At 36.8% G+C, this 25,104-nt stretch overlaps 2 protein-coding genes across 5 annotated transcripts; both read right to left on the minus strand.

Moving 5' to 3' along the window:
• Positions 1–3,102: 3,102 nt before the first annotated feature.
• On the minus strand, positions 3,103–7,677 carry LOC126793389 (inositol-tetrakisphosphate 1-kinase 3). Of its 4 annotated transcripts, none has more exons than XM_050519895.1 (10): positions 7,435–7,677; positions 6,725–6,806; positions 6,554–6,586; positions 4,830–4,950; positions 4,613–4,705; positions 4,389–4,508; positions 4,123–4,299; positions 3,772–3,827; positions 3,563–3,647; positions 3,103–3,451 (listed from the first exon to the last, which is right to left on the minus strand). In XM_050519895.1, exons 1-10 carry the CDS (start codon positions 7,614–7,616, stop codon positions 3,363–3,365), a joined length of 1,038 nt encoding a protein of 345 aa, XP_050375852.1. In that variant the 5' UTR covers positions 7,617–7,677; the 3' UTR covers positions 3,103–3,362. The 4 variants fall into 4 exon arrangements, with proteins under 4 accessions (XP_050375852.1, XP_050375853.1, XP_050375854.1 ...); XM_050519896.1 differs by having other exon boundaries at positions 6,554–6,628; positions 7,435–7,500; XM_050519897.1 differs by lacking the exon at positions 7,435–7,677 and adding an exon at positions 6,223–6,337.
• A 10,445-nt stretch (positions 7,678–18,122) lies between these two features.
• On the minus strand, positions 18,123–20,945 carry LOC126794559 (magnesium transporter MRS2-4). The gene is made up of 4 exons (XM_050521306.1): positions 20,592–20,945; positions 20,073–20,503; positions 19,340–19,621; positions 18,123–18,717 (listed from the first exon to the last, which is right to left on the minus strand). The coding sequence occupies exons 1-4, from the start codon at positions 20,923–20,925 to the stop codon at positions 18,439–18,441; spliced, it is 1,326 nt and encodes a 441-aa protein (XP_050377263.1). The 5' UTR covers positions 20,926–20,945; the 3' UTR covers positions 18,123–18,438.
• Between the last annotated feature and the right edge of the window lie 4,159 nt (positions 20,946–25,104).

A 25,104-nucleotide genomic window follows, 5' to 3' on the forward strand; every position in this document is an offset into this window, starting at 1 on the left:
GTTGCATATCTTCCGGTGTCACCATCACTCCAAACTTCAGTAATGCCTCGACGGCTGTTAAACCTCTGCAAGCCGCTGTGTTATGAGGGACACACTGCGAATGCTTTGGTTTCGAACAAGAGAGAAATCCTCGTGACTAAGGATTCCGGCTTGTTATCTTTGACACCGTCCCACTGGGCGTGCCAAATGTTCGAGCTGGGAAAACGGATCCTCCTCAGAGAACAATCAGCATGCCTCAGCGCCGAACCCTGGACGGTTCAGCCCTTCCGTTCTCTGTTGTTGCTGGCGTTCCAGTACCTTTGAATTAGGTACAAATGTTGTTTTTGTTGACAATGATCGCGCTCCACGTATTGTCTTCCTCTCAGACGATTGCTCCGCAGTTGCTGATAAACCGCTGAAGTTCGAATGACCTATACACAACCGGAGTTGCTAGGTACCTTTCACTCCACCTCAAGTAGATGGCCGATCTTACTTTTGACCGCTTAGGGAAAAGAAGAGCTTATACTGTGTCATTAATAGCAGGACTCTCTCGCGAATGAAATTTGCTGACTAGTGCAGGCTTTGGGTTTGCTAGAAGCTAGGCTAGCGACTCGATGGACTTGACTCGAATTGCCGAAGTTAATCGGACTTGTTGCTACATGCAGTGCGAGGCATACATCTGGGTATCTCCGCTCCGATGGGAGACTTGGTTGCTGAAGTTAATCGGACTTTTGCCGAAGTTAATCAGACTTTTATTCCGTTGGGAGATTTTGACTATGCGGTTGCGCGATAGTTTGTTTGACGTTGCGTGTGTTATTCTGTGCCTTCAACCCCTTTATATAGAGAACACAACTTGTTTTTTCTTGCGAATCAAGTCTTGAGAATCGCTTAGTTGATTTAGATTCACCTTCCTCAATCAACTCAAATTCTATACGGCGATAGTCCCCTAAATCTATTCCAATACGGCAGATAATCTTGCTTTGTGATATACTTTCCCCAAATATCCGGTCCACGAGCCTAAGTAGTCTAGATAATGCCGGAGTATTATTTTAGGCCCAAACAACAAGTACACCTAGTGGCAAGCTAATTCTTGCCGATGAAGTCGATATCTCATTCTCTTTCTTAATGGTGTCATGGATTACGAGGGTGAGAGCCGAGATTAACGGCGTCAAATTTGATAAGCATAGAATCAGCTTATAATTAACCATGCAATCACACTTGATAATCAATAAGTAGGGATCTCTCGCAGAAGACTGTAACTTCAGCAATTGCAAAACAAACTCTAAAACTCAGATTAAATTAGACAAAAACGAAATCAAAAACTATACTTAGACTCAACCAAAAATCACGAAATTAAATATGAAGAAACTAGACACACTAACACACACAAAACATGGGGATAATCGGAGTTGAATTACTATACTAATAAAAAAACGACAAAACAGTAAACAGAAGAATAAAAACAGGAAAACTAAATTGAAGGTTTTTCTTTTAGAAATCAAACAATAAAAACTAGCTAGGAACCACTTCTCACCACTAGACAATAATTACACCTACGATGTGTTTACGAACATGTTCAATTCATCTGGATATCCTTACTCAAGTTAAGCCAATGGTGTGTTAAACATAACCTATCAACCCTTCTTACTTGGTATGTTAAGAGAATGATGTTTTCAACTTAACTTAGCATCTAGAATGGAACCTAGAGTGATGTTCTCGCACATCTCTCACCTAGAAGTCAATAAGGTAAGGATTATGAATAAGGCTAGGTAATGTCGAGACTGGTGTTGTCCTAATCTACTTAGACATTAGATTATGTGAATAGGGCTCAAGTCATTCACTCGCTACTCTAGAATCCAAGTAGATATGATGATCATACAAGACACTCATAACTTTACAACCTAGCGTGCATACCAATGTTGCGTACCATGAATAAACATACGAAGTTGATCAATAAATACGCAATAACCCAATAAATATCCAAAATCCATAAAACATATTACATAAACGCCAACATCATAGTTACACCATATCTAGGGCTTAAAACAGCTTCTAATTATTAGAAAATTAGCTACTCATCATCCTCGAAAACACACAAAAAGACAAACATGAATTCTGGAATAAAGAAAGAACTGAAAAGATAGAAAAACAGGGCAAAAGATCAATCGTTTAGGTTTAACGATCGATCACTTCTAGGGTTTGAACTTTATTTCTTCTCTTTTAGTTGCTCGAGCGGCTCCCTTCCTCTTGTGCGTTCTCTCCCGTTTTTTACGACTCTTTGCTTCAAAGAAAAGTCATTTAGCTTAAATTAACCCTGCAAAATCTATCATCAATTACCAATGTCGCTTACCAGGCCACCCTATGGCCTTTAACTTACAAGCACCACCACCAATACGCTGACGATTTTTCGCGTTGTTGGCACAACTAAATTTGTTAGGCCTACTTTTCTCAAAGAAAACCTATTAGCCATAGTGCCTGCACATTATTTCCCTGCTTTCAGGTTTCGGCTCACTGTAGTCCACTGTAACACCATGACATTCTCAGAAGCAAGATTCATCTCAATGGTGTCATACTAACATGCCTCTTAGCTGCATCCACTTCATTTCATTCAACCCATTATCACCACTACAACCATCACCAATAAACACACCAGGCATTACGATAGCTCACTTAACTATTCTGTCATAGCTCGCGAGGGCGTTATGTGTTCATGTAATTTTCTATTGTTGACATATTGCTAAAGACCGCAACTGTATCATCTGGGCCCGACTGCAATATGGTATGGCCCAGTCGATCCCGCTCGTGACATGGGCCAAGGGACAGACTAAGGCGGTATGGTGAGTAGGGGAAGGGAGGTGGAATGTTAGTCCCACATCGAACACGGCCCAGAGGTGACTTCCCCAATTGGTTATAAAAGGACTGCAGATATCTTTGTAAGAGGGTAACGCCATTCTATCCTACTTAAGGGTAGGCATAAAAAACGGAAATCCCGATCCCGTCACTAAAAAAAAACTATTGGATCAGAAGATTAACAAGTAGATTCAATAAACTTCCTAATAAATTACGAAATTTTATCAGTACTGCGCTTACATCACCAACCAACATTGAGTAGGCTAAAAAGAATTAACAAACCGAGCCAAGTTAGACTTATGAGAACTCTGTACATGATGCATTCTTCTGGGGAGGAAGATCAAATCTATGAGGCGCATGAATGTATGGACAAACATCGTCCTTGAACCATCTGAAGGAATATACACATGCCACTATCCGTAGGACGAAAGCAAGCAATCTTGCCCCGCCAAATCTTATTCACATGCGCTCTGCACGTGTTCCCAGACTCGGAGACTTGCACCTTGATCTCTTGCAGAGTTTATTAAACTTCTTCAGCCAGATCTCTTTTTGTACTTGGCCTCTACCAGGCTCAATAGAAAATCTGTAAATATGTGCTCATACTCCGGCATTTTCCCATACCCTGAAATGAAAGATTACCAGTCTAAGAACCATAGAATACAAAGATGCTGAGCACATAATCAAGTTGCCCGACAACTACAAATAAGAGAGGAGATATACAGAGTTCACTTACCAGGGAAGTAGTTAATGTCAATGATATAAAACCGATCTCTGGTCCCATGTTCTCGAATCATGTCCAAGTTGAATAACCGCAGACCCTACAGACACATAATTGTATTTTTTAATTAAATCCTGCATTGACACATTTATAAACCAGAAATCCAAACACCCATATGTAGTTATGTACACACAAAAAACCACTCAGTGAGCAGTAAAACCTACCAGTCGACGACGAAGTTCCTTAGCCAGTCTCTCAAGTAATGGCCGTGGAGGAAGTTCTGCAGCATAATTAGAATAACTCATATTAGATGATCTAATATAATAGATCACTGATCAGCAAATTCATATTTCACAGTCTAGATATAAATTCAAACCAGTGCTCATATAAATGATGCCTAACAGAAAAGACTTCTGTTGAACCCATGGTTTTACAGTTACAGTCAAGGGTTCAACCCATCAAAACATTAAGACACTTTCAACTTGCTGAAAAACTGGCCCAGTTAAGCAATGACCCACGTACTATATTTTCTAAACGCCAGAAAAGAACCCAAATTCCTAGACACGAAAACTAACCAGCAATGCGAGGGTCAAGATCTGCATCATCTGCTGAAGCTGCAGCACATGAAACCCTTGGAAAACGATATACACCCGCAGTTTCAGAAAGCTCTCTTTTACTGACATCGGGTAAAGAGAAGCGTCGGACCACTTTTATGGCTTCACCAACGATATATACTTTAAAAAGAACACCTCCTGTAACCAGGAATTGAAGAGAAAATTCAATAATTTGTAATTGGCATGCAACCAGTATAAATGCAAAGTGCATGTATATGAGTGTGTACCATGGTTTACAAATTCCTGAAGAACAAGGGGAGGTTCAAGCTTTTGTAGAGAGTATCGATCATAGGCAAGTGATAGTTGGTGGGATTTTACGCTTCCATCATTCACCAATGGCTTAGCAACTGAAAATAAAATGATTGATATCGTCAAGGAAGAATAGCCTCATATATTATGTGCTCCTGGGATTATTTTGCAACACGAAACTACCAACATTAACTATGCATACCAAGAGGAAGTTTCAGCCCACTATCTGCAACAGCATCAGGGATGGATGATGCATCTCTCTTGATAACCAATTGTCTGGGGACACCAACTTTGCCTGCACTCGTTGTCAACCGGATAACAGTTAATCAGCAGTGTACAATCATTTCCACACTTCCAATTTGATCTGAGACTCTATTGAGCCAAACTTCAAGCATATTATATTTAAGTAATCCAACTACCATAGGAATCGGACAAGTCCATATCAGCCACAGCCTGGAGCATGGACTGACGATTGTGTAAAGGTTGTATTGCGTCCGGAGGATCAAGAACAGTAACTTCTGGATGTGTTTTTCTATAGTCCTGCAATGGAAGACAAATGGCTAAGAACAAACTACAACAAGTGCTTTATAGAATGAAAATTAAGATTAAAAAACAATAATGACAAAAGGTGTAAGAGCAATTAATGAACCAAATTTTAGTCATAGTAAAAAGAAAAGAGCTGGCCATTACATATAATAGAAGTAGAAAAAGAAATAGAGGGTTTGAGGTGTTCCCACAAAAAATTCTAGCTCTTATATTCAAAGTAAACATATTACAGATCATCCTATACTTCTTGTCCAGCTCATATTTCCTCAGAAACATGATCAGGTGATATAGAATGGTTCTACAACATTGCCAAAATCACAATGAAAGCACTACAAGAACACTGTTGAATCCAAGGCCAAGCTTAAGACTGCTAAACCCTGAATACTTCATCTTTTCTAAAAAGGGAGGGCACCGTGTATGTCCACATTCTTGATTAAATAACAAGAATAAACAGAGACATAATGGTCACATATTACATTGAACGAACACAAATGTGTTTAAAAGTCACTCAAGGTTCCTACTTGGTATCACTCAGCACTGTGCATCCAAAGTTTTAAATACAGTATAGTGATAGAAAACCAAACACGATGAGCTGCATTCCCATGCAAAAGCTCTGCAAAGAATGTTATTTGATATTGTTAGAAGTTGATACTGGACCCTAAGCGACCCATTTAAGAGTTCACGGCAGAAGACAATTCCTGACTTAGATTGAATATGTGAAACCCACCAAATTCAAACAATAAATAAATGTATATTTTGTTGTGTGACTTGTAGCTCAAACGACATATATAGATATAAACAGGAAAACAGATACAGTAGTTAATATACTTTGCACTATGTGTCATGTTCAGAGATTGTAAGTCTAAACAATCAATCTATAACCAAGCACAGTATTTGTTTAATTACCCTCTAGCCATAAGCACACACAACTATAGCGTAGAAAATACAGCTTTTCATCCAACACAGGGAAGTTTGCAGTTATAATCTACCACGGTATATTGGATGGCCAGTGACTAGCACCTTCATCTGTCCAAAGAGCTAACGAAAGAGAATGTCATAATAGGACGCATTCCGTACGTTATCTCAGAAAGCTTGGGCCATAGAGTGGCAATCGCTCAAAGGTAAGTATGTACACACAATCTAAATCGCTCACATCAAGTTAGTTATGTCCTATTCTGCTGAAAATGAGGGTAAAATCTATTCCCTGGACAGATGAAATCAATTCGAGAGAATCAAGAATCGTTCACAAAAAGATGCTTAGAAAACCTGAAACACTCAGCTAGATGGCCATGGAAGTAGAAACATCATCACATGCTGGAAGCTTGAGGCCTCGACCTCAACTAATTGAGTCATGGTTTGTGACGACGGAAACAGATCCATTCTGCACATTCCGTCAGAGAGGAATAAGTTCTAAGATTAGCAGTCTGGTTGCCAACCAGCCACTGTTGGTGATTATTGGATGCCCATTATAAATAGTGTGAAACTATGATGTAGCAGCTCAGCATGTATGAAGGTTTTTTTAGAACAATTCAATCAAGGAAACTAGTAACTTCTCAAGGGAAATTGAAAGATGAAACATAAATTTGCAAAAACCAACCTCAAGAATCTGGCGCCACTCTCTTCCCGAAAGCTGCATAGTAGAAAAGATTAACGAAACTCATGAGATAACCACCTACATTTATCAGCACATTTCTTCACAGATAAATAAACACACAAAAAAAAACACCACACGGATGAAGCTGAATAGAGAAAAAAAAAGGTTTCTAACCTTATGCAATACAATGTCAAAAGGTCCTTGATCCGAAAGAGGCCTGCTATGATCAATAGCAACAAATAGTATCCCCTTGTTTCTGCATCAAATAACCATTATGTTACCCTCGTAAGTAGAACTGTAGAAGTTGAGTAAAAACCACACAACAAAGTCAAAGATCCTTACTTGAACAGAACACTATAGCATGATTTTTTACTTCACACCAAAGCCATTTTAATAAACTCCAAAAGAAAAACTCAAAGCAATTTGAACACTTCCAAGACCAAAGAATCAACATTCAGGTCTCATACTAGTCACAAACAACTCAAAATTGTAAAAGATTCAACATTTCATATCATTCAGGTACACAAACATGCATATTCCAGAATATCCTTTCAAACACATTAACAGTATTTCATTCAGATTATTAAATTTAAGTGGGTTTATTGAAAATGACTTGAAAGCACACAACTCGGTTAAGATTTAAACTCCCCAAAATAAAAATCTTCATTATAGACCCGGTTCTTCTCCCAAACGAAAACGACACTGATTCTCGAATATTCCCAGACCACAAAAACTCCGAACTCGGTCCGACAATCAATCCCCAAAACAAAACAAAACAAGACACAAAAACGCAAAACCATAACGATTATGGATTGAGGTTGTCAAGAAAACAGGACATGAACATAGTACGGTTATGATTATGATTATTGTTTGTTGTTGATTACCTAGCTAAACCTTCGAGCTTGGGCTGCAAGAAGCTCTTGGTCTTCTTAGACGTAAGAGCGTAACCGACCACCACAAACCTCTTATTATTATTAAAACGACACCGTTGCGGCAGCTGCTCCTCCTCCTCCTCCTCTTGTTCCCTCTTGCCGTAAACCAATTGGTCCCCCATTTCCTCCCTCATTTCCTGCTCTTCTTCTTCTTCTTCTTCTTCTTTTGGGTTTGGAAGATCTGGGCAGAGAGTTTCAGAGAGAGCGAGAGAGAGATGGGTTGATGTGGAGGTGTTATGCGGGGGAGAGAGAGTATTTATAAGGCAAGAGGGCCTGGATTATTTTTATTTATTTTTGATATTAATTGAGGGGTTTCATTTATTTTTGAATTGAAACGTCCCCACAGTCCACACAGCCTCCACATCCACGCGTTGTTCGTATTCTTCACTCGCGAGTTGTGTTCTACGCGACTCCCTTTTTCTTCTATATTTATTTTTCTTTCTATACGTTTTTTCTTTACAAAATGTGTTGAGGTTGTTGTGTTTAAGCAGGGCCCTGAGATTTCTATGGGGGTTCTCATAAAATTTTTGAGACTTAACTTCATGCGTAGGTTCTACATATGTTGATCTTTTGCGTAAAAAATAACTAATTAGATGATGAAAAAGCTATGCCCTTAACTATGGTTTAGGGAAATCGCTTTGCACCCATCTGCATGCACCAAATACATTGTTTACTTGTACGTAGTTATAAGTTCTCTTAAAGTTGATTAAAGATATGATCATTATGAGTCGATGCATTTTGAGATAAAGGGCATATATATACGAAGCGAGCATGACATGTATAAATTTAGGTGAACTCTCAAGGTGATCAATTAGTTGTAAATAAACAATGATCTATAATATACTTTTACTCGTTTATGGATAAGCATTGCATTATATATAATTAGAGTGCTTTATATATAAGTTGTCTTAAGATTTAAAAGAGTGATAAAGCCAAGAAGAGTGGGTATGGATTATATCATATTTATTTGATTTTGTCGATTTCAATATTGTAATTAATTAGGTCCACATAGACGTAGTTGTGATGCTCGATTGATACCTTATCTTTGGGTGAACTGCGCTAGCTAGCGAGCCACCAGTCATGCCATTGCATGCTGCTAATGATTTCTTTTACATGACAGTGATATATCAGATCGTTCATTACTTTGTGTTCCTCAGGTGGCCAACCATCTCTCTCTCTCTCTCAAGCATTAAGATTTCGCAAGGATCCGATATATGCAGATAATTGGTGGAAGTAGATCAATAAACACATTTAGAATCGACCATAAAGGAAAATACCGAAAGGTTTTCAGGTAATATGGACATCAGGACATGGTAGTGCGCGCAATGTATATAATACCGATTCGGTATTTTAGATTTCTCACTACTTTGCATTCAAGGAAATGAAGGAATCAGTCGTATAAAAAATGTTTTTTAATGCATGTAGGTTGATCGAGTCCATATCTATCAGGTAAAAATGAAAAGATCATATAAGCATATCGTATCGGATCTATCTGGTCTTCGTCACTTGAAAGCCATTGGCCATAATGCTCTATCTACATTATGCAAGAGATGCCAAACTTATACCAAGAAAGTAATTCAGCAGTAATTGGAACACAAAAGGAAATTAATGATAAAGAAAATGTTTTACCGTCAAAATATCACGTCAAAATTTAGCGCCATAATTCTATGAGGCATGTCACATCATTATTCTACGTCAGTAATTAAAATATTACAAATTTTTACTTTTTAAATAAAAAGAGAATCATATATTTGTAAATAATTTAATTTTTATCATTTATTTATTAAAGATGATTTAAGATCATTAAGGAATAATTAATTACCAAAACAAAATAATCTTACCAAAATTTTTTCATCTAATTGAATTAATCAATTATCTTTGAATTTGTGTATCCTCTTAATTAAGAATTTCATTTTTCTATCACTAAATATATCAAGAAAATTTTCAAATTTAATTAATTACTTCCTGAGTTTCTAAATTTTATTTACATTTATGAATTATATTAATGTCTATAATTAATTACTATATATTCTCTATCGAAATATTAATTAAATTACAAAAATATGAAAAATCTCTAACAAAATTATTTAGGATACACACGTCTATATTTTAATTTGATGAATTTAATTTTGAAAATATATTTTGCGCGCGCGAACACACACACACACATATATATCAAGCATATTTTGTAAATTTTAAAATTTTAATTATATCTTAGAAGCATTATTGTGATAAAAATGATAAAAAACCACAAAAATATAATTGTTTTAATGATCTAGAGCCTTTGGATTAATAAGAATATATATGATTGTTTTTTATTAAAAAATGACATTTAATAATTATTTTAATTACTGACGTGACAATGTAACAGTGCATGCTACATAAGATTATGACACTGAATCTGACGTCATATTGTGGCGCCCTAACAGTGATCTTAATGATAATTGGTGATTATTTACTTTGGGGACATATAAAGAATGCAATGTGTGTTTAATGATTGAGACGAGATATATATATATATATATATATATATATATATATATATATATATATATATATATATTCATCTTATAACACAATCTGATCGATTTTTTGAGAACTAGAGATGATTCATTTTTATATATGATAAAGTCAAATACAGTTATCTAGCTAGTTTTGGCCTTACTGTTAATTTATCGTGAGATATATTAATATTTAGTTTTTAGTTATATGACATTGCATGATGGTTCAAGTTTTTACTTATTCTGAATAGTACGTTGATGGATAGTTGATACATCAATATTTTAAATATAATGGTTTGGAAAAATGAACAAATTTTAGTCTCCAAATAGCGAGTTCCAAGAAATCATCAATCATAGTCTTTAAGTAGTGAGATCAAAGTACATCATTAATCATAGAAGTAAGTTACAGTAATGAAGTGTGACGAGAACGCACAGTAGTAGCTGGATTGAACTGTAGCAAACCCTAATGATCAAATATCGCGTGGATTTTCTCTATTTTACTCTTAATTCGGTTCTTGGACTTAAAAGTTTAAGAACTATAAATTCTTTAGTCTCCAAATGAAGAGAATAGCATCAAACTGTGCCCTTGTTGTAGGAATTGATAATTTGTAAACATAATTGAGTTTGTTGATCGCAAACTGAAGTTGACGTTCGATACATCTGTCTGTCCCGTCTCTGTTACAATGCAATACATGTTTTAATTTAGAATGTAAAATGTCGCCTACCGACCACTAGTTCAATATTGAAATATCGGTCGTTCACAACTTCACATAAAAGAGGACAAAACCCTTCTTGTTTTCTTCTTTCTTAATCTCATCTCTTATGACATCTATTTCTCCATGACTCTTATCACTTTCCGTTGCGTATTTGTTTAAGGTAGGGCTAGGCATAAAAAGCTGAAATCCTAATTATGTCCTGAAATTTGTAGTGATGGGACGGACGGAAGTTTAAAAGTGTTAGTTCCATCCTGATTCCGTCCTGATTCCGTCATGTTTCATTATAGTGAGATGTGACGTGTGATGAATTATTATGTCTCGCTTAATCCGGTCTATTTCCGCAATTAAATAATTTTTAATATTAACTTTTGAATATCTTATCATCACCGTTGATTTACAATTCTTAGAATTAAGACGGAAGCTGGAAAAGAGAATCAGGACTAACTTTCATTATACGTTCCTCTTTAATCGTCGACGTCCTGCAACTCCTCCTTCCTCATCATATTTTCTCACTAAATAATTCCTCCTCCTTTCTTTGCTACTCTTCGCTAACCCACCATGAATAGCACAAAAATTAGTATCTTGCTAAATCGTTCCTCTTCATTCCCCCTCAAATAGATAGAACTCGGCAAATCGCATATTCATCTCGTTCACCTAGCTCCAATTTTTACCCTCGTCTTCCGCTATTTGCTAGCTCCAATTCGATTTGGGTAACATTTCATTGTTAAAACCTTGTTTTCAATTGTTTGTCAGTTAATTTTTGGGTTATAAAACTTTGAACAATTATGGGTTTCATTTTATCAGATTGGTTAAGAATGGCTAGAGGAAAGAAATTAGGGTTCGCTCAACCTAATCATAGTTGAATACTTGAATGTTTATTTTAATTATTTGTATGTGAAAATTGAGAAATTAAGTATTTTAAAGTCATATGACAGTGTAATTAGGCCTGTCCAATCTTGTCTTTTCCCAATCCCAATTGTGATTTACTTCGAGTGAGATGCATTATTAAAAACGTATATCTCATCCCGATTTTATAGAGTGCGATGGGCCGCGGGATGAGCCTCGTGGCCCCCGTCCCATGCCTAAGGCTTTAAGCGATAGCTCGTGATTCTTGGGATAGAAGTCTCATTAGTGCAGGATATCCAATTCGTCTGCATATTATATCCCTGCATTTGGCTCAGCTCATGGAGCTTAATTGTTAACTGCTAATTAAGATGTACGCATGCGATGGTGAAATTTTTTCGACGCGATAAGGTATGTTCAGGGCCGGTCCTGAGCTTTATGATGCCCAGGACGAATAAAATTTTAGTGCCCTAATTAAATATAATAATTATGATGTTCTACATACCCATCACAACAATTTTTTTATCCTAATTAAATATAATTTTCTCACACTGAAAACTAATATAGAACAAAATCCAAAACACTCAATTTTGAATTTAAATACTTATTGGGTTAGAACAATAGAACCTAGAGCAAGCTTCGTTCCAGTGTTTCTTCTTCTTTTTCTATTTACCAACTTGCTAGCTTTAACTTCTAATCACACTTAATATTGAAAGGTCAAAACGAATCAGATACCTGTTAAAAATGTATTTGAATCAAGTAACCCAATATATATATCATAACTGAAAGAAACTCACCCATTACATAGTAGAGCCTATATCGATTTCGTACGAACCTCGTAGAAGAAGATAAGCCAATAGAGACGAAAGAGTAGGTGATTACAAATATGGTTATAAGAAATTGAAGAATGAAATAATCGTTCGAACTAAATTAATTAGAGTTAGAGACATTAAAAATAATTAATTCTTGCATGGCAATTAGAGAAGAAGAAGAAGAAGAAGAAGGTGAGAAGACGCAATTAAAAACTGCAATAATTATAGTAGTCTACTTAATGTAGGTTTATGTTTATAATTATATATATATAACATGACATTTCTAGTGAGATATCCTTTTTTTTGTTTAAAAAATAGATATGTCACTTTCCGATTACATTTTTATATTTTCACCGTTCAACTTTTAGAGTCTAATGTATAGTTTACCTTGTAAAATTTTAGCCAAATAAAAGGAATCTCTTAGTGGAAGTGGCCTCATTATATGTATGTATAATTATATATCTATATTAAAGCTTGTTTAAACAAGTTTGAGTTTGGTGCCCTGGGCGGTCGCCAGAGCTGCCCAGCAGCAAGGCCGGCCCTGGGTATGTTATGTATATGTAGTAATAGATGCAGTGTTTTGATTTTGCTCAAACATAGATATATTGTCTTTAGGTTCTACTGCTTGTGCTATCACTACGAATACGTAAACCGGTAAACGAGTTATTGTTGCCGGCCGTACATGTGATATAATATTTTTACGGTGGTAGCTAGCAATTAACGTGCTTGGTTACAAGTTACTACGTGCTGCACGTTATTAACGTTTATCTTAATCTAACACAAGCATTGATTCCGGGAGACTTGATCGAAAGTTCGAAACAACCTGGAACTAATGCCTGGTTCATTCTCTCAATTTAGAAGAACTGTTTAAACAATAATGATTTGATGTGAATGGATAAACGTACTGGTGGGATATATCAGGCATATTCCTATCAGACAGAATGAAATGTGTATCTAGTATCTAACTTCTCCTGCAGCACTAATTGAATTGATCGAAGAGATATTAGGCATATTACGAGTGTCGTACTGGAATTGTTGGAGCGAGTAGCGATGTTAATCTATAATAACTAAAACTAGTTTCGAAATTTTGGAAGAAATTAATGTAATTATACGTACAGTGAAACCCTAATTGCAGAGAAATGTAATGAACTCTCGTGTATGAGTACATCTATCAACATGTAGGTGCGTATGTTTTGAAGGACCGTACCCCAGTTATCATCAACAGAAGTACGTGAGTATCCCCGTTGCAGAATTGGGCATAATTAAATGGATTCGGCCGAGAGGTAGTTTCGACTTTCGAATGTTCATGTCTATCAGACTATCAGTAAATGTTGGACCCCCTCTAGCTAGAGGTTCTTATATATGCTCGTAATATCTAAAGCGAGATGTTCATCTTTAGTGATCGAGACGGCGTACATGACTGTGACCAAGGCAGCCATTTAAAGAGGCATTAAGTGGTGATGAAGGGGTACTACACAAATGCAGTTATACAGATCGAGATCGAGACATTCTATCAAGTAGTTTCCACTGTTAGTTGGGATTATGTACTTAATTAGCTAGAGACTGTAAGAAAGCTATTCACATATATCGTGTGATAGGGCTGCTTTCAGTTTTCGTCGATGCTTTGCTCTCTCATTCTATGAATTTTTCTTCCCTCACTCTAGCTTGCTGACGGCCTGACGACTGTGGTAACTAATTTTAACAAGACAGTGAAGACAATATATATTGATACTTAAGTTCTGCAGTATACTCTTAATTTTTATGTAGTCTGAATCTCTGATTCTCTGAAAACGAAGTACTAATTAACAATTTTCAAGGGACCGTGATCGGTCCTTTAAATTTTAAAATTCTAGAATTCTGTAAACATTTCCTAGCTGATAACAAGAAAGTACCGTAGGCATCAGGTTGCCAGAACATTAAGTTGGAAGGTAAATTATTGTCCTTTACTATTCATTTGTATATATTACATCATTGCACACAATAAGACAATAAGTGGGTGGGTGGTGTGACTAAATGATTCCATGAATCAAGTACTCCCAATTCTTAATTTTTTGCCTATTCTTAATTTTCCTGTATGTGCATGATCTCAGATTCTCAATGCATAACATCAATAATTAAGACCAATCATGCATTGAGGAGCAGAGCTCTCTCGAAGAAGCAAGAAGGGACCAAAAGAAAGGTTCAGATTTGAGATTTGAGACTACTTGATACTTTTCCTAGTCTGTAGGAGAATACATTCAATAATAAAGCACAAGAACCATGATTTGATTTCAGTGCACATGACTGCTCTCCAGTCAACTACTATGGTTGGACTATACTTTTCTCATTAATATATTTAATTAAAAAAATATCATTTTTATTTAAATACAAGAATGCCAAAGCCAAAAATGTGATTCAATTTTTTCACAAGTCAACCAATAATCCAATAGAAATAATTTGAGCAATAAACCAAAACTTGGATGCAGCAGTGCTAGTACTGTTTTGGTTGTTGTAGTAATGTTGCAGGCATTACCCTGAGCCTAGAGGAGAGGGTGAGCTGGGATTATATAGAACATCAATCAGTGGACACTTCAAATGTGAATCAGGAATTGTCAATTTCATATAGGGAGCGGTGTGCAGTGCATTCATATACCACAAATGCAAAAGACCAATCAATGCCTGTCCACCACAAGATCTTCTTCTCCAAAGACTTGGCTCCTGTGGAATCTGTTGTAAACTCACTTCACAAAAAAGTCCTGGCCTACAGCCTCTCCAAAGTGGAACTCCTATTAGGGATTGCAGTGCTTATAGAAACCAGGGCTGCTGTTCAAGGTGTCTCAGTTAATCATTTAACGGCAATTAAATCCAGCCAATATTCTCTCTTAACAATTCCCATGGAGGGTGCAACATGGTTAACAGCTAAATAGGTTGCTGTTAGAAAGTATGAGCTTATACACAAAACAATGCTCTCACACAAACATTAGTGTCATGAGTGTATATATATATATGACCATTCTAGCGAGAGATCCATTTTTTTTGTTTAAAAAAAGGATAGGTGATTTGACTAATTTCTTGATTACATTTCACATTTCTATCGTTCAACTTTTAGAGTTTTAAAGTCTAATGCGTAGATCACATCTGTAAAATTTTAGCCAAAATTGAGGTGTTTAAGGCATTCAAAATTGTGAATTAAACTTATAAACATGAACGGTTCATGTTTGGCAGATTTAGTGGCTTATTGTTTTCACCAAGTTTGATACTTTAACGATCACCATTTTGACTAAAATTTTACAGATGTGATCTACACATTGGACTCTAAAAGTTGAACGGTGGAGTAAAAATTTAATCGAAAAGTTGGTCAATAAAGTATCTTTTAAAATACCTAAAAAATGGATCCTTTAATAGAAAGACCCTAAATAAATATTTATATATATGCTGCACATGATTTGTTGCTCTCCTTTCTTTTCTTTTTTTAACTAATTGTCACAGTGTCCCAAAGGCACCTAGGCCGATGGACTAATCTGTCGGAGGAGGTCTTCCTACGGGGTCATTAAATCCCCTCCCTAGCCACTTTTGATAGTTTCGTGAATCGAACTTAGGTTGGGTAGCACACCCAACTAGGCAAGATCAACTACACTCCAAAAAGTGGTTTCCTTTCTATTTCTACCGCAAATTGAACTAGTACAATTTTACTTATTTAGCAGAACTTGAACTCGCATGCACAAACTGTGATGCTATGCAACTCAAGATATAATGGCCAAGGGTTTTCCAAGAATTCCTTTTATGAAGTTAACCACATGCTAGAGGAACAAAATGCCGCCGCCTTCCCTTATAATGCCAGTCAACAAAAAGCCAAAAGCTCTTATATGTTCAACAAGCATGAGCCTTGTTTCTTTCTTCTGGTTGCAACTTTCTTCTCCGCAACTTATCATATTTCACGTGATAATAGTCATAAGTTCAAGTCATTGTTAATTGATCACTTCAGAGCTCTTAGTTTTCGACGGCAACTAGTTGGCTCATCAGTACTTACAGACATGTAAGTTATTACCAAGATTCGATCCAAAACCAAATTCAGTCACAGAAGTTCATGAACATCCCAGTGTCCATGTCTTGGCTCCCAAGCTCAAGAGTCACATACACGAGGACATGCCATCTGGAAAATTCAATAGATATGAAAACCCCTCATTCAGCCTACGAGGAAGGACAAACTCAAAGAGACTGAAAGCTAAAGATTCAACAACATACAACAAGAATGTTCAATAATCTTAACCATGACAACTTCAAGGTATAACCATAGCAGCTGGTAGTGACATATAATGCATGGTACAGTAAACTACATAGCTGTGAGCCAACAATATAGAGCTTCCCAACAATCTACTCATCGGTAGAAGGGTTACCCAGCGACGGTAGGAACTAAAAAGACTTAGTATCTCACTTGCAGTGTAAGCTACGTATGAGAGATGACATCCCCATAAGTATGTATAAATAGACTAAACTCTCCAAAGGAATTAGTATGAGAGAGAGGGTGTTCCATAAGCAGTTTCAATATGCCATTGGAACTAGTCTTTCTTTTTTCAGCAAGAAAAATAAAAATTGCTGCCAGTCTACAAATGCCTTCAGAAGGGGCATCACTTTGAGGTATAATATTAACTATAGCAATTCCTAAAGGGGATTAGCATAGATGAACATTAGTAAAAGCGGTACCAGTGCCACGGCTCCTTTACAGTGCCATTTTATGTGCCTATAATTTACTATTATGTTCCTCAGTCTTGATGAAATTGTTCAATAATAGGCTTTACCAATGTAAGAACATGTTCAAACCTCACAATTAAGGAATTCTAAAGACCAGCAACACACGTAGCAGCTTGCTAAATGCTACGTCAATGAGTTCCTGCCATTATATAGCCAACATATTAGCTTAAAACTTGGAAATATTTGAAGAAAAGACCACATCTATACTACAGTAATGTACAAAGACATCACAAATTGTTATCATGGGTATACAAAACCCAGTTGATGTCCTCATAATGGCTGTGTTTGGTACAGCTGGGCTTATAAAAAAAGCTGGCTTATGCTGATTTCTGAAAATAAGTGGCTGATAAATAAAGTAGTTGAATGTTTGGTAAACTGGCTTTTATAAGTGGCTGTTAGTAACAGAAGCAGTGACAAAACGTTTGGTAAACTCAAACTGGCTTATATTTTTAATTTGTCAAATTACCAACTTAGACATTTTAGAAAATTTACATGAATTATTTGGTGATATAACGTACTCAACTGTATTATTATGTATCATTTTTCCTTAACTTTTAAAACTTAAATGACATTATGATTATTATGCGACATTTGAAAATAAACATATCCATATTGGACCAGTAAGTACAAGTAGTTAATTTATGATATTGATTCAATAAATCTGGACAATGAATCTTCTCATTAATAGACAACCAATTTCACAGTCAATGGCGTCGAAAAGACAGAGGTCAGATCGTGTAATTCCTTTAACTACATAAGGGTAACCACTGGAATTTTGAAAGTTTCATTAATTGTCGCTACAGTGATCTCCGCATCTTGTTCGGCTTTTGCTTCTATAAGCTGCCCTCCCCCTACTTCTACTTATCGAGCTTAAAAGTCCCAGCTTTTGGAAGCAGTAGCTGAGAAGCTCATTTACCAAACCCTTATGTGAACTTTGCTTATAATCACAGGAGTAAAAAAGCTTTACCAAACACAGCCAATGTCAGTCCAAGAAAAAACACACAATGTCATCAAAATGTATTAATGGGATCATCTGTTTTTTGCAATATGAGATGAAAAAATCACTGTATTATAACAAAAGAAAGGTCCAATGATGTTACAGCAGTTGTAAAAGTTTGTTTGATGCAATTTGCTACAGTAGTTCTTGTCATATCAAGAGAAGGGATGGAATCCCTGAACGTGTTGCACTTACTAAACTGCAACACTCTAGCGCTCGCACAAAACGTCTAACAAGCATTACCCGACACAAAACGTCGGTCTTCTTTTTTCTTTTCTTTTTGGTGGGAAGTTGATAGTCAGGCTTATAAACAAGTTTGTAAATCTAGTCTATATACGGAAGTTCATGAAGGAGACTCACGAACCAAGCAGCTTCTTCCACCTCGCGTACCCAAAAATAAGGAAGAAAAGCAATACCGAAAATGCAGTAATTCCTCCAACGAAGTATTCAAATATCCCGTACGTCTTGTATAATACACAGGGAATGTTCATACCAAATATTCCTGAAATCAAGGTCTCAACGGCTATAGCAAATGATGCAATGGTCAATGTTAATTGAAGCTGAATGAGTTCATTTCGCTGGTTGTCAAGTTGAATGTTGACATAGTCCTCTGTGTCATCTATATACTCCCGTACCTACAGCAAATGGAGAAACAATACAACTGTCACCCAAGCAATACAGTTATATCCCCTACTATTTATCTTACTTTGCATAAAACCTGAAAGAAAAAAAGTATGAAAAAAAAAAAACGGGGAGAGTAAAAATAAATCCTAAAAGTAATCACCAGTGATCTTAGACTTATCACAGATGCTGTCTTTCACCTTGAAAGTCGGCTATTAGCGGAACTATCACATCTTTGACTATGTCTTATTCCTCAAAGATGGTATCATTTTCAAAGTCAAGAAGATCACTGACAAGGCTATTTTCATGTGGTGAGTTGGTTAATTGTAACATTACTGTCTACAGACTGATCAATCTTCTACAGTCCTTTTCTCTTTCTCGTTTTAGAAACCAACTAACTTGTAAATTAATAATCCCATAAAAAAATTATTGTTAAATATTTCGAACTTGAAATCCTCCAATGTCTAAAATCCAGGATCAACAGAAAATTGTGCAATTTATGAGGTTGATTATAATAGTGACAGAATTACCTTTAGGCATTTAAGAAAAGGAGGGATCAATATATCCAAAATGTCAGAGAATTGAACTGCATTTGACTATTAATTATAAAATTGTTAAGCGAAGACTTGCACTTACAGATAATATTTTGTTACGAGTTCCATCAAGTTGCATAAAATAAGCCTCAAGCAACATTTCCAGATCCTCTACATCATCTTCGCCCATGTTGTTGCTAGTTACCAAACTACCACTTCTATTAGAACTTAGCCGACGAAGATTGGGTGCAGCAGGGCTGATGCTATATGAGCCAGACCGCGCCAACAAAGCCTCAGATTGTTGATTTTGAATCCACTTTCTTGTCAAATATAAATGTGCCATGTCTTCATTGTCATCCAGCAAATGTTCGATTTCATCCCTGACCTGAAATTAAATAGATACATCCTTCACTTGATCAAAAAGAAGTAAATAGTTTTTATAAGATGGCATATAGATGACAGTAGGAAGAACTTCCAAAACCAATGCGAAGAACTTTCACACCAGTAACACTGCCCTATTACAGTACTATCAATAAGATACTACAACTTTTGACATAACGTCTGACTATTTCATTTTGTGATTGTAACCATGCATGGTTAAATTTGGTTGTATATATTGGTGTAGACTGGATGATAAATATTGACGTATAACCTCAGCTCCATTGTATATATGTCCTTTCTTTATTTTGACTTTGGTAGATTAGGCCAGGTTATTAACACAGAAGAGGATTAAAATTTCAGAACAGTAGACATGTTAACACAACAGTCATTGATCAGTTGGACATAGACTGCAGAGTTGCCATGTGATTCTCATGAAGTAAGATGAGCATATATACCTTCTGTACTCGCGCAAGCAAACGGGTGAGATTGCTTTTCAAACTGCGAACAAGTTCAAGATTCTTGGTGCTAACATTTCTGGCTAGTTCATCGAGTATCGGGTAAGCTTCCATCTCAAGGTCTGCCACACTGGAATCCAAGTAGGTACAGACAACTTCTAGAGCAATCTCGAGAACCTGAAACTCAAACGGGAGATCACATTGCAAACCTTCAACGGCCTCGGGAACAGGTAACCATTGCCTCGCAGTTGGCGCATCCAGATCATTGTCTTGGTCATCAACCCTGGATTGGGTTTTAAAAGGAAGCTGTTGTCTTAGCTGATCCGCAAAGGGAAGAACCTCCTGCCGCAGAGGATCAAGCAACAGAACCTCTTCGGCGGTAACTATAGCCTTTATGAACTCCAAATTGACCACCATGGCCTTCTCCCTGGCTGCAAAAGAAATGAGAAATTGACACAGAAGATCAAAGCTTGAAGAAGAAATCAGTCACAGATAAGGGGGGAGGAGGAGGAATGGTACCAAGGATGCTGGAGGAATGGGAGAAAACAGGGCCGAGAATTCTCAAGTCACGAGGAGGAATGGCAGCACGTCGGATAATAGCATTTTTGTCACACTCCACTAGCTCGGAACCGCCGCAGCGATCGAACCGCATCCAGAGCCTGGCTCCCCCGGCCTTCTTCTTGGCTTTCACGGCCAAATTGTTGTTCAAGGGTGAGAGTGGGGGCGAGGTTGCGTGTCCCATCGGCTGAGGCTGAGGCGGCGAAGGAAAAGGAGAAGGTGGAGGGCCAATAAACTTCTTCGCCCGACGGCGGCTGCTGCTGCTACGCTTCAACGAGAAGGGACCCTTCCCCATTCTCAATCTCTCGAGCTGATGATTACAAATTTACAATATTAGGTTTGAGCGGAGGGAATTTGCGACAAAACAGCAACAAAACAATCATAAACAACAGATTCACACAAAAAACTATAAAAACTAACTAATTAAATTTTACTCAATTAAAACACATACTTAGGACTAATCATTTAGCCCGCATATCTAAAAAGCCCGCAGAGTCCCGCATATCTAAAACACATGCTTTTATCCGGCCCGGCACGCGAGAAAGCCAGATTCCGTGTGTAGAGGACCAGATTAAGATTAGAGGTGTGAAACCCGACCGGGCCCGCAGCCCGTAAAAGCATACTCAATAATAAAATATTATACATACATATTTTATTAGATTTAGAATAAAACTATCGCATTATAAAACAACTATATGAAAAAAAAATTCTCGGGATCGATCGACACCAGTCGATATAATCGGTATATATATTTAGTGACCATGTAAAAATTTCATATAATTCGAACCTCGTTTAACCGTCAGAATTTCCGGTAAATCGAAAACAAGACTAATATGTCATAAGGGAATACCCATTACCAAAATGTGAATACCGAAAGCCGTTTGCATATCTAAAATCACCTAATTTTCGTCACCGATTGTGTGCGGTCGCACAAAAAAAAATTCATTTGGTAAAGTCCCGATCAATGAGGATTTTAATATGTCAAAACACCTTTTTTTTACGTAGGTACGGACGGTCAAACAATATCCAAAATGGACGATTTTACGGGTTCCCTAAATATATATATTGATCAAATCTCCTTGTGTCGATCGACCATATTTCGAACTGGAGTTATCGATCGCCGAAGTATCCACTAATGTATCATAACCTTTATATTATGTTTTATAATAAAACTATCGCATTATGAAGCGACTATATGAAGAAAACTTCTCGAGATCGATCAACACCAGCCGATGTGATCGGTATATATATTTAGTGACCAAGTAAAAATTTCATCTAATTCGGACCTCGTTTAACCATTAGAATTTCCGGTAAACCGAAAACACCACTAATATGTTATAAAGGAGGACCCATTACAAAGATGCAAACGCCGAAAACCGTTTTAATATCTGAAATCACCTAATTTTTGTTACTTATCGTGCACGGTCACACAGAGGAAACCTATTTAGCAAAGCCCCGGTCAATAGGGTGTCAATATGTTAAAACGTCTCTGTTTTGTTGACCGTTGGTGTGAACGGTCAAACCATTTCCAAAACGGACAAATTTTTTACGGGATCCCTAAATATATATACCGATCACATATGTTAGTGTCGATCGACCATATTTCGAACTAGAGTTAGCGATCGCCTAAGTATCAACTAATGTATTATAACATTTATATTAGGTTTAGAATAAAACTATTGCATTATGAAGCGACTATATGAAAGAAACTTTTCAGGGATCAATCGACTCCAGCTGATGTGATCGGTATATATATTTAGTGACCCTATAAAAATTTCATCCAATTCGGACCTCGTTTAATCGTCATAATTTTCGATAAATCGAAAACACCACTAATATGCCCTAAGTGAGGACCTGTTGCAAATATGTGAACGCCGAAAGCCGTTTTTATATCTGAAATCACCTAATTTTTGTTACCTATAGTACGCGGTCACACAGAGGAAACCTATTTAGAAAACATTCGGTCAATGGGGTTTCAATATGTTAAAACACCTCTTTTTTTTGTTGACTGTTGTTACGAACGGTCAAACCATGTCCAAAATGTATGAAATTTTTACGGGGTCCCTAAATATATATACCGATCACATCTGCTGGTGTCGATCAACCATATTTCGAACTAGAGTTGGTGATCGCCTAAGTGTAAGCTAATGTATTATAACCTTTATATTAGGTTTAGAATAAAACTATCGCATTATGAAGCAATTATATGAAAGAAACTTCTCTGGATCAATCGATACCAGCCGATGTGATCGGTATATATATTTAGTGACCCTATAAAAATTTCATCCAATTCGGACCTCGTTTAATCGTCACAATTTTCTATAAATCGAAAACACCACTAATATGCCCTAATGGATGACCCATTATAAATATGCGAACGCCGAAAGCCGTTTGGATATCTAAAATCACCTAATTTTTATTACCTAACGTGCATGGTCGCACTGAAGAAATCTATTTGGCAAATCCCCGGTCAATGAGGTTTCAATATGTCAAAATGTCTCTTTTTTAGTTAACCATTGGTACGAACGATCAAATCATGTCCAAAACGGATAAAATTTTTACAGAGTCCCTAAATATATATACCGATCACATTTGCTGGTGTCGATCGACCATATTTCGAACTAGAGTTGGCGATCGCCTAAGTGTCCACTAATGTATTATAACCTTTAGATTATGTTTATAATAAAACTACCACATTATGAAGCGACTATATGAAGGAAACTTCTCTGAATCGATCGACACCAGCCGATGTGATCAGTATATATGTTTAGTGGCCCTGTAAAAATTTCATCCAATTTGGACCTCGTTTGGTTGTTGGAATTTCCGGTAAATCGAAAACAACATTAATATGCTCTAAGGGATGACCTATTACAAATATGCGAACGCAGAAAATTGTTTAGATATCTGAAATCAACTAATTTTTGTTACCTATCGTGCGCGGTCGCATTGAAGAAATCTATTTGGCAAAACCCCGGTTAATGGGGTTTTATTATGTGAAAACGCTTCATTTTTAGTTGACCGTAGCTACGGATAGTCAAATCATGTTCAAAACGAATGAAATTTTTACAGGGTCCCTAAATATATATATATATATATATATATATATCACATCTATTGCTGTTGATTGACAATATTTCGAAATTAGAATTTATTTGTGACTTTTTTTAGGATGTTTTCTAATAATTATTTTATTATTTCAAACTCTTAAATTAGAGTATTATATATATATTTTCTAATACAAGCCCGCAAAACCCGGCCCGTAAAAGCCTGCAAGACCCGGTCCGTAAAAGCCCGCAAGGCCTGCCATAGGTGGGTGGCTTGGATATTTAGATTTGTGAAAATACCCGGCCCGGCCCGACACTTATTTAAATTTACTAAGGCCCGGCCCGAGCCCGCCACTCTTGGGCTACATACCTGAATGGCTGAATGAAGTGACAACAACAACACACAAAATGCAAGAGTGACGAAGAAAAAAGACGCATTCCACGCATAAAACCTACAAAAAAAACAAATGAAGCATAGTAATCCCAATTAGTAGTTAGTGAATCAGTAACAAATATAAGGTTACTTCAAAATATAAGGTTCTTCCCCAGCAATGGAGGTGGAACTTCAAAATAAGGTTTCAATTCCAAACTCTGAGTAAATTTCTGTTTTATATCATACAAACTTGTGAAGCCTACTAAAATAGAACGATGGATTGTTATGAACTACATTAAAGATATATATTAATGACAGTTATAAATTGTCTCTACCAAAATACTAGAGACGAATATTTACATAATTGTGTCTTTAATAGTATGTAAAAGTCCTCTATCCACGAAAGCGGATTTTGACGGGCTTTCTCGCGGACCATGTAAAACCCATTGGGCTTGCGGGCCTCCGCAGGCTTTTCAGATCCGTGGGATAAATGATGAGGCCTACAAGCAGTGCCACGATGATCACCACATGTTCGACGATATGCCAAAGAGGAACTGTCTTGTCCTTCTCGTGAATTTCGGGCGCTAGGGCATTGTTGACAACCTGGGAGATTGAGGCTTGAATTGGGTGAAAATCAGTCTTTTGTTCTGCCATTGTATGAAATTTGTAGGCAAAAACTGTCTATTCTTTCTCGTCGGTGGCGTTTGGGGTTCTTTGAAATTGTTGACATCGATTGTGAGATTGGTTGATTTGGGTGACCTTTGGGCAGAAACAAGACTTGGTTGCGCCACTGCTAGTTTGAATTACAACAGGTAAGACTTCCCTCTTGGCTCGGTGCGTGAAATCCCAGACCACAAATTTGGTATTTTGTCTCACTCCCATTAATCAAACATGATCTCAACTTGTTCAAAAAAACCACAGCCTAAACTTGCTTCCATGCTTTTAAAATGGTAACACCTCTTCAAATTTTTGGGTGGCTAGTATTTAATTCCAACCACACATTGATTAAACTTTCAACAATTCACGACACCCGTACCATAATCAACTGTTTTGTTTT

This window comes from Argentina anserina, chromosome 5 (assembly GCF_933775445.1).
Source record: "Argentina anserina chromosome 5, drPotAnse1.1, whole genome shotgun sequence".
Lineage (NCBI taxonomy): Eukaryota > Viridiplantae > Streptophyta > Magnoliopsida > Rosales > Rosaceae > Argentina > Argentina anserina.

Bases quoted from the DNA above. Each gene is read 5' to 3' on its own strand.
- LOC126793389 (XM_050519895.1), bottom strand. From the start codon at position 7,616: ATGAGGGAGGAAATGGGGGACCAATTGGTTTACGGCAAGAGGGAACAA. The intron at 6,807-7,434 runs GTAATCAACAAC...TATTTGATGCAG, and splicing joins AAGCTCGAAGGTTTAGCTAG to AAACAAGGGGATACTATTTG. The intron at 4,300-4,388 runs GTACACACTCAT...TCCTGGTTACAG, and splicing joins TCAGGAATTTGTAAACCATG to GAGGTGTTCTTTTTAAAGTA.
- LOC126794559 (XM_050521306.1), bottom strand. From the start codon at position 20,925: ATGGGGAAGGGTCCCTTCTCGTTGAAGCGTAGCAGCAGCAGCCGCCGT. The intron at 20,504-20,591 runs GTACCATTCCTC...TTTCTTTTGCAG, and splicing joins CCATTCCTCCAGCATCCTTG to CCAGGGAGAAGGCCATGGTG. The intron at 19,622-20,072 runs GTATATATGCTC...ATTTAATTTCAG, and splicing joins TGCTTGCGCGAGTACAGAAG to GTCAGGGATGAAATCGAACA.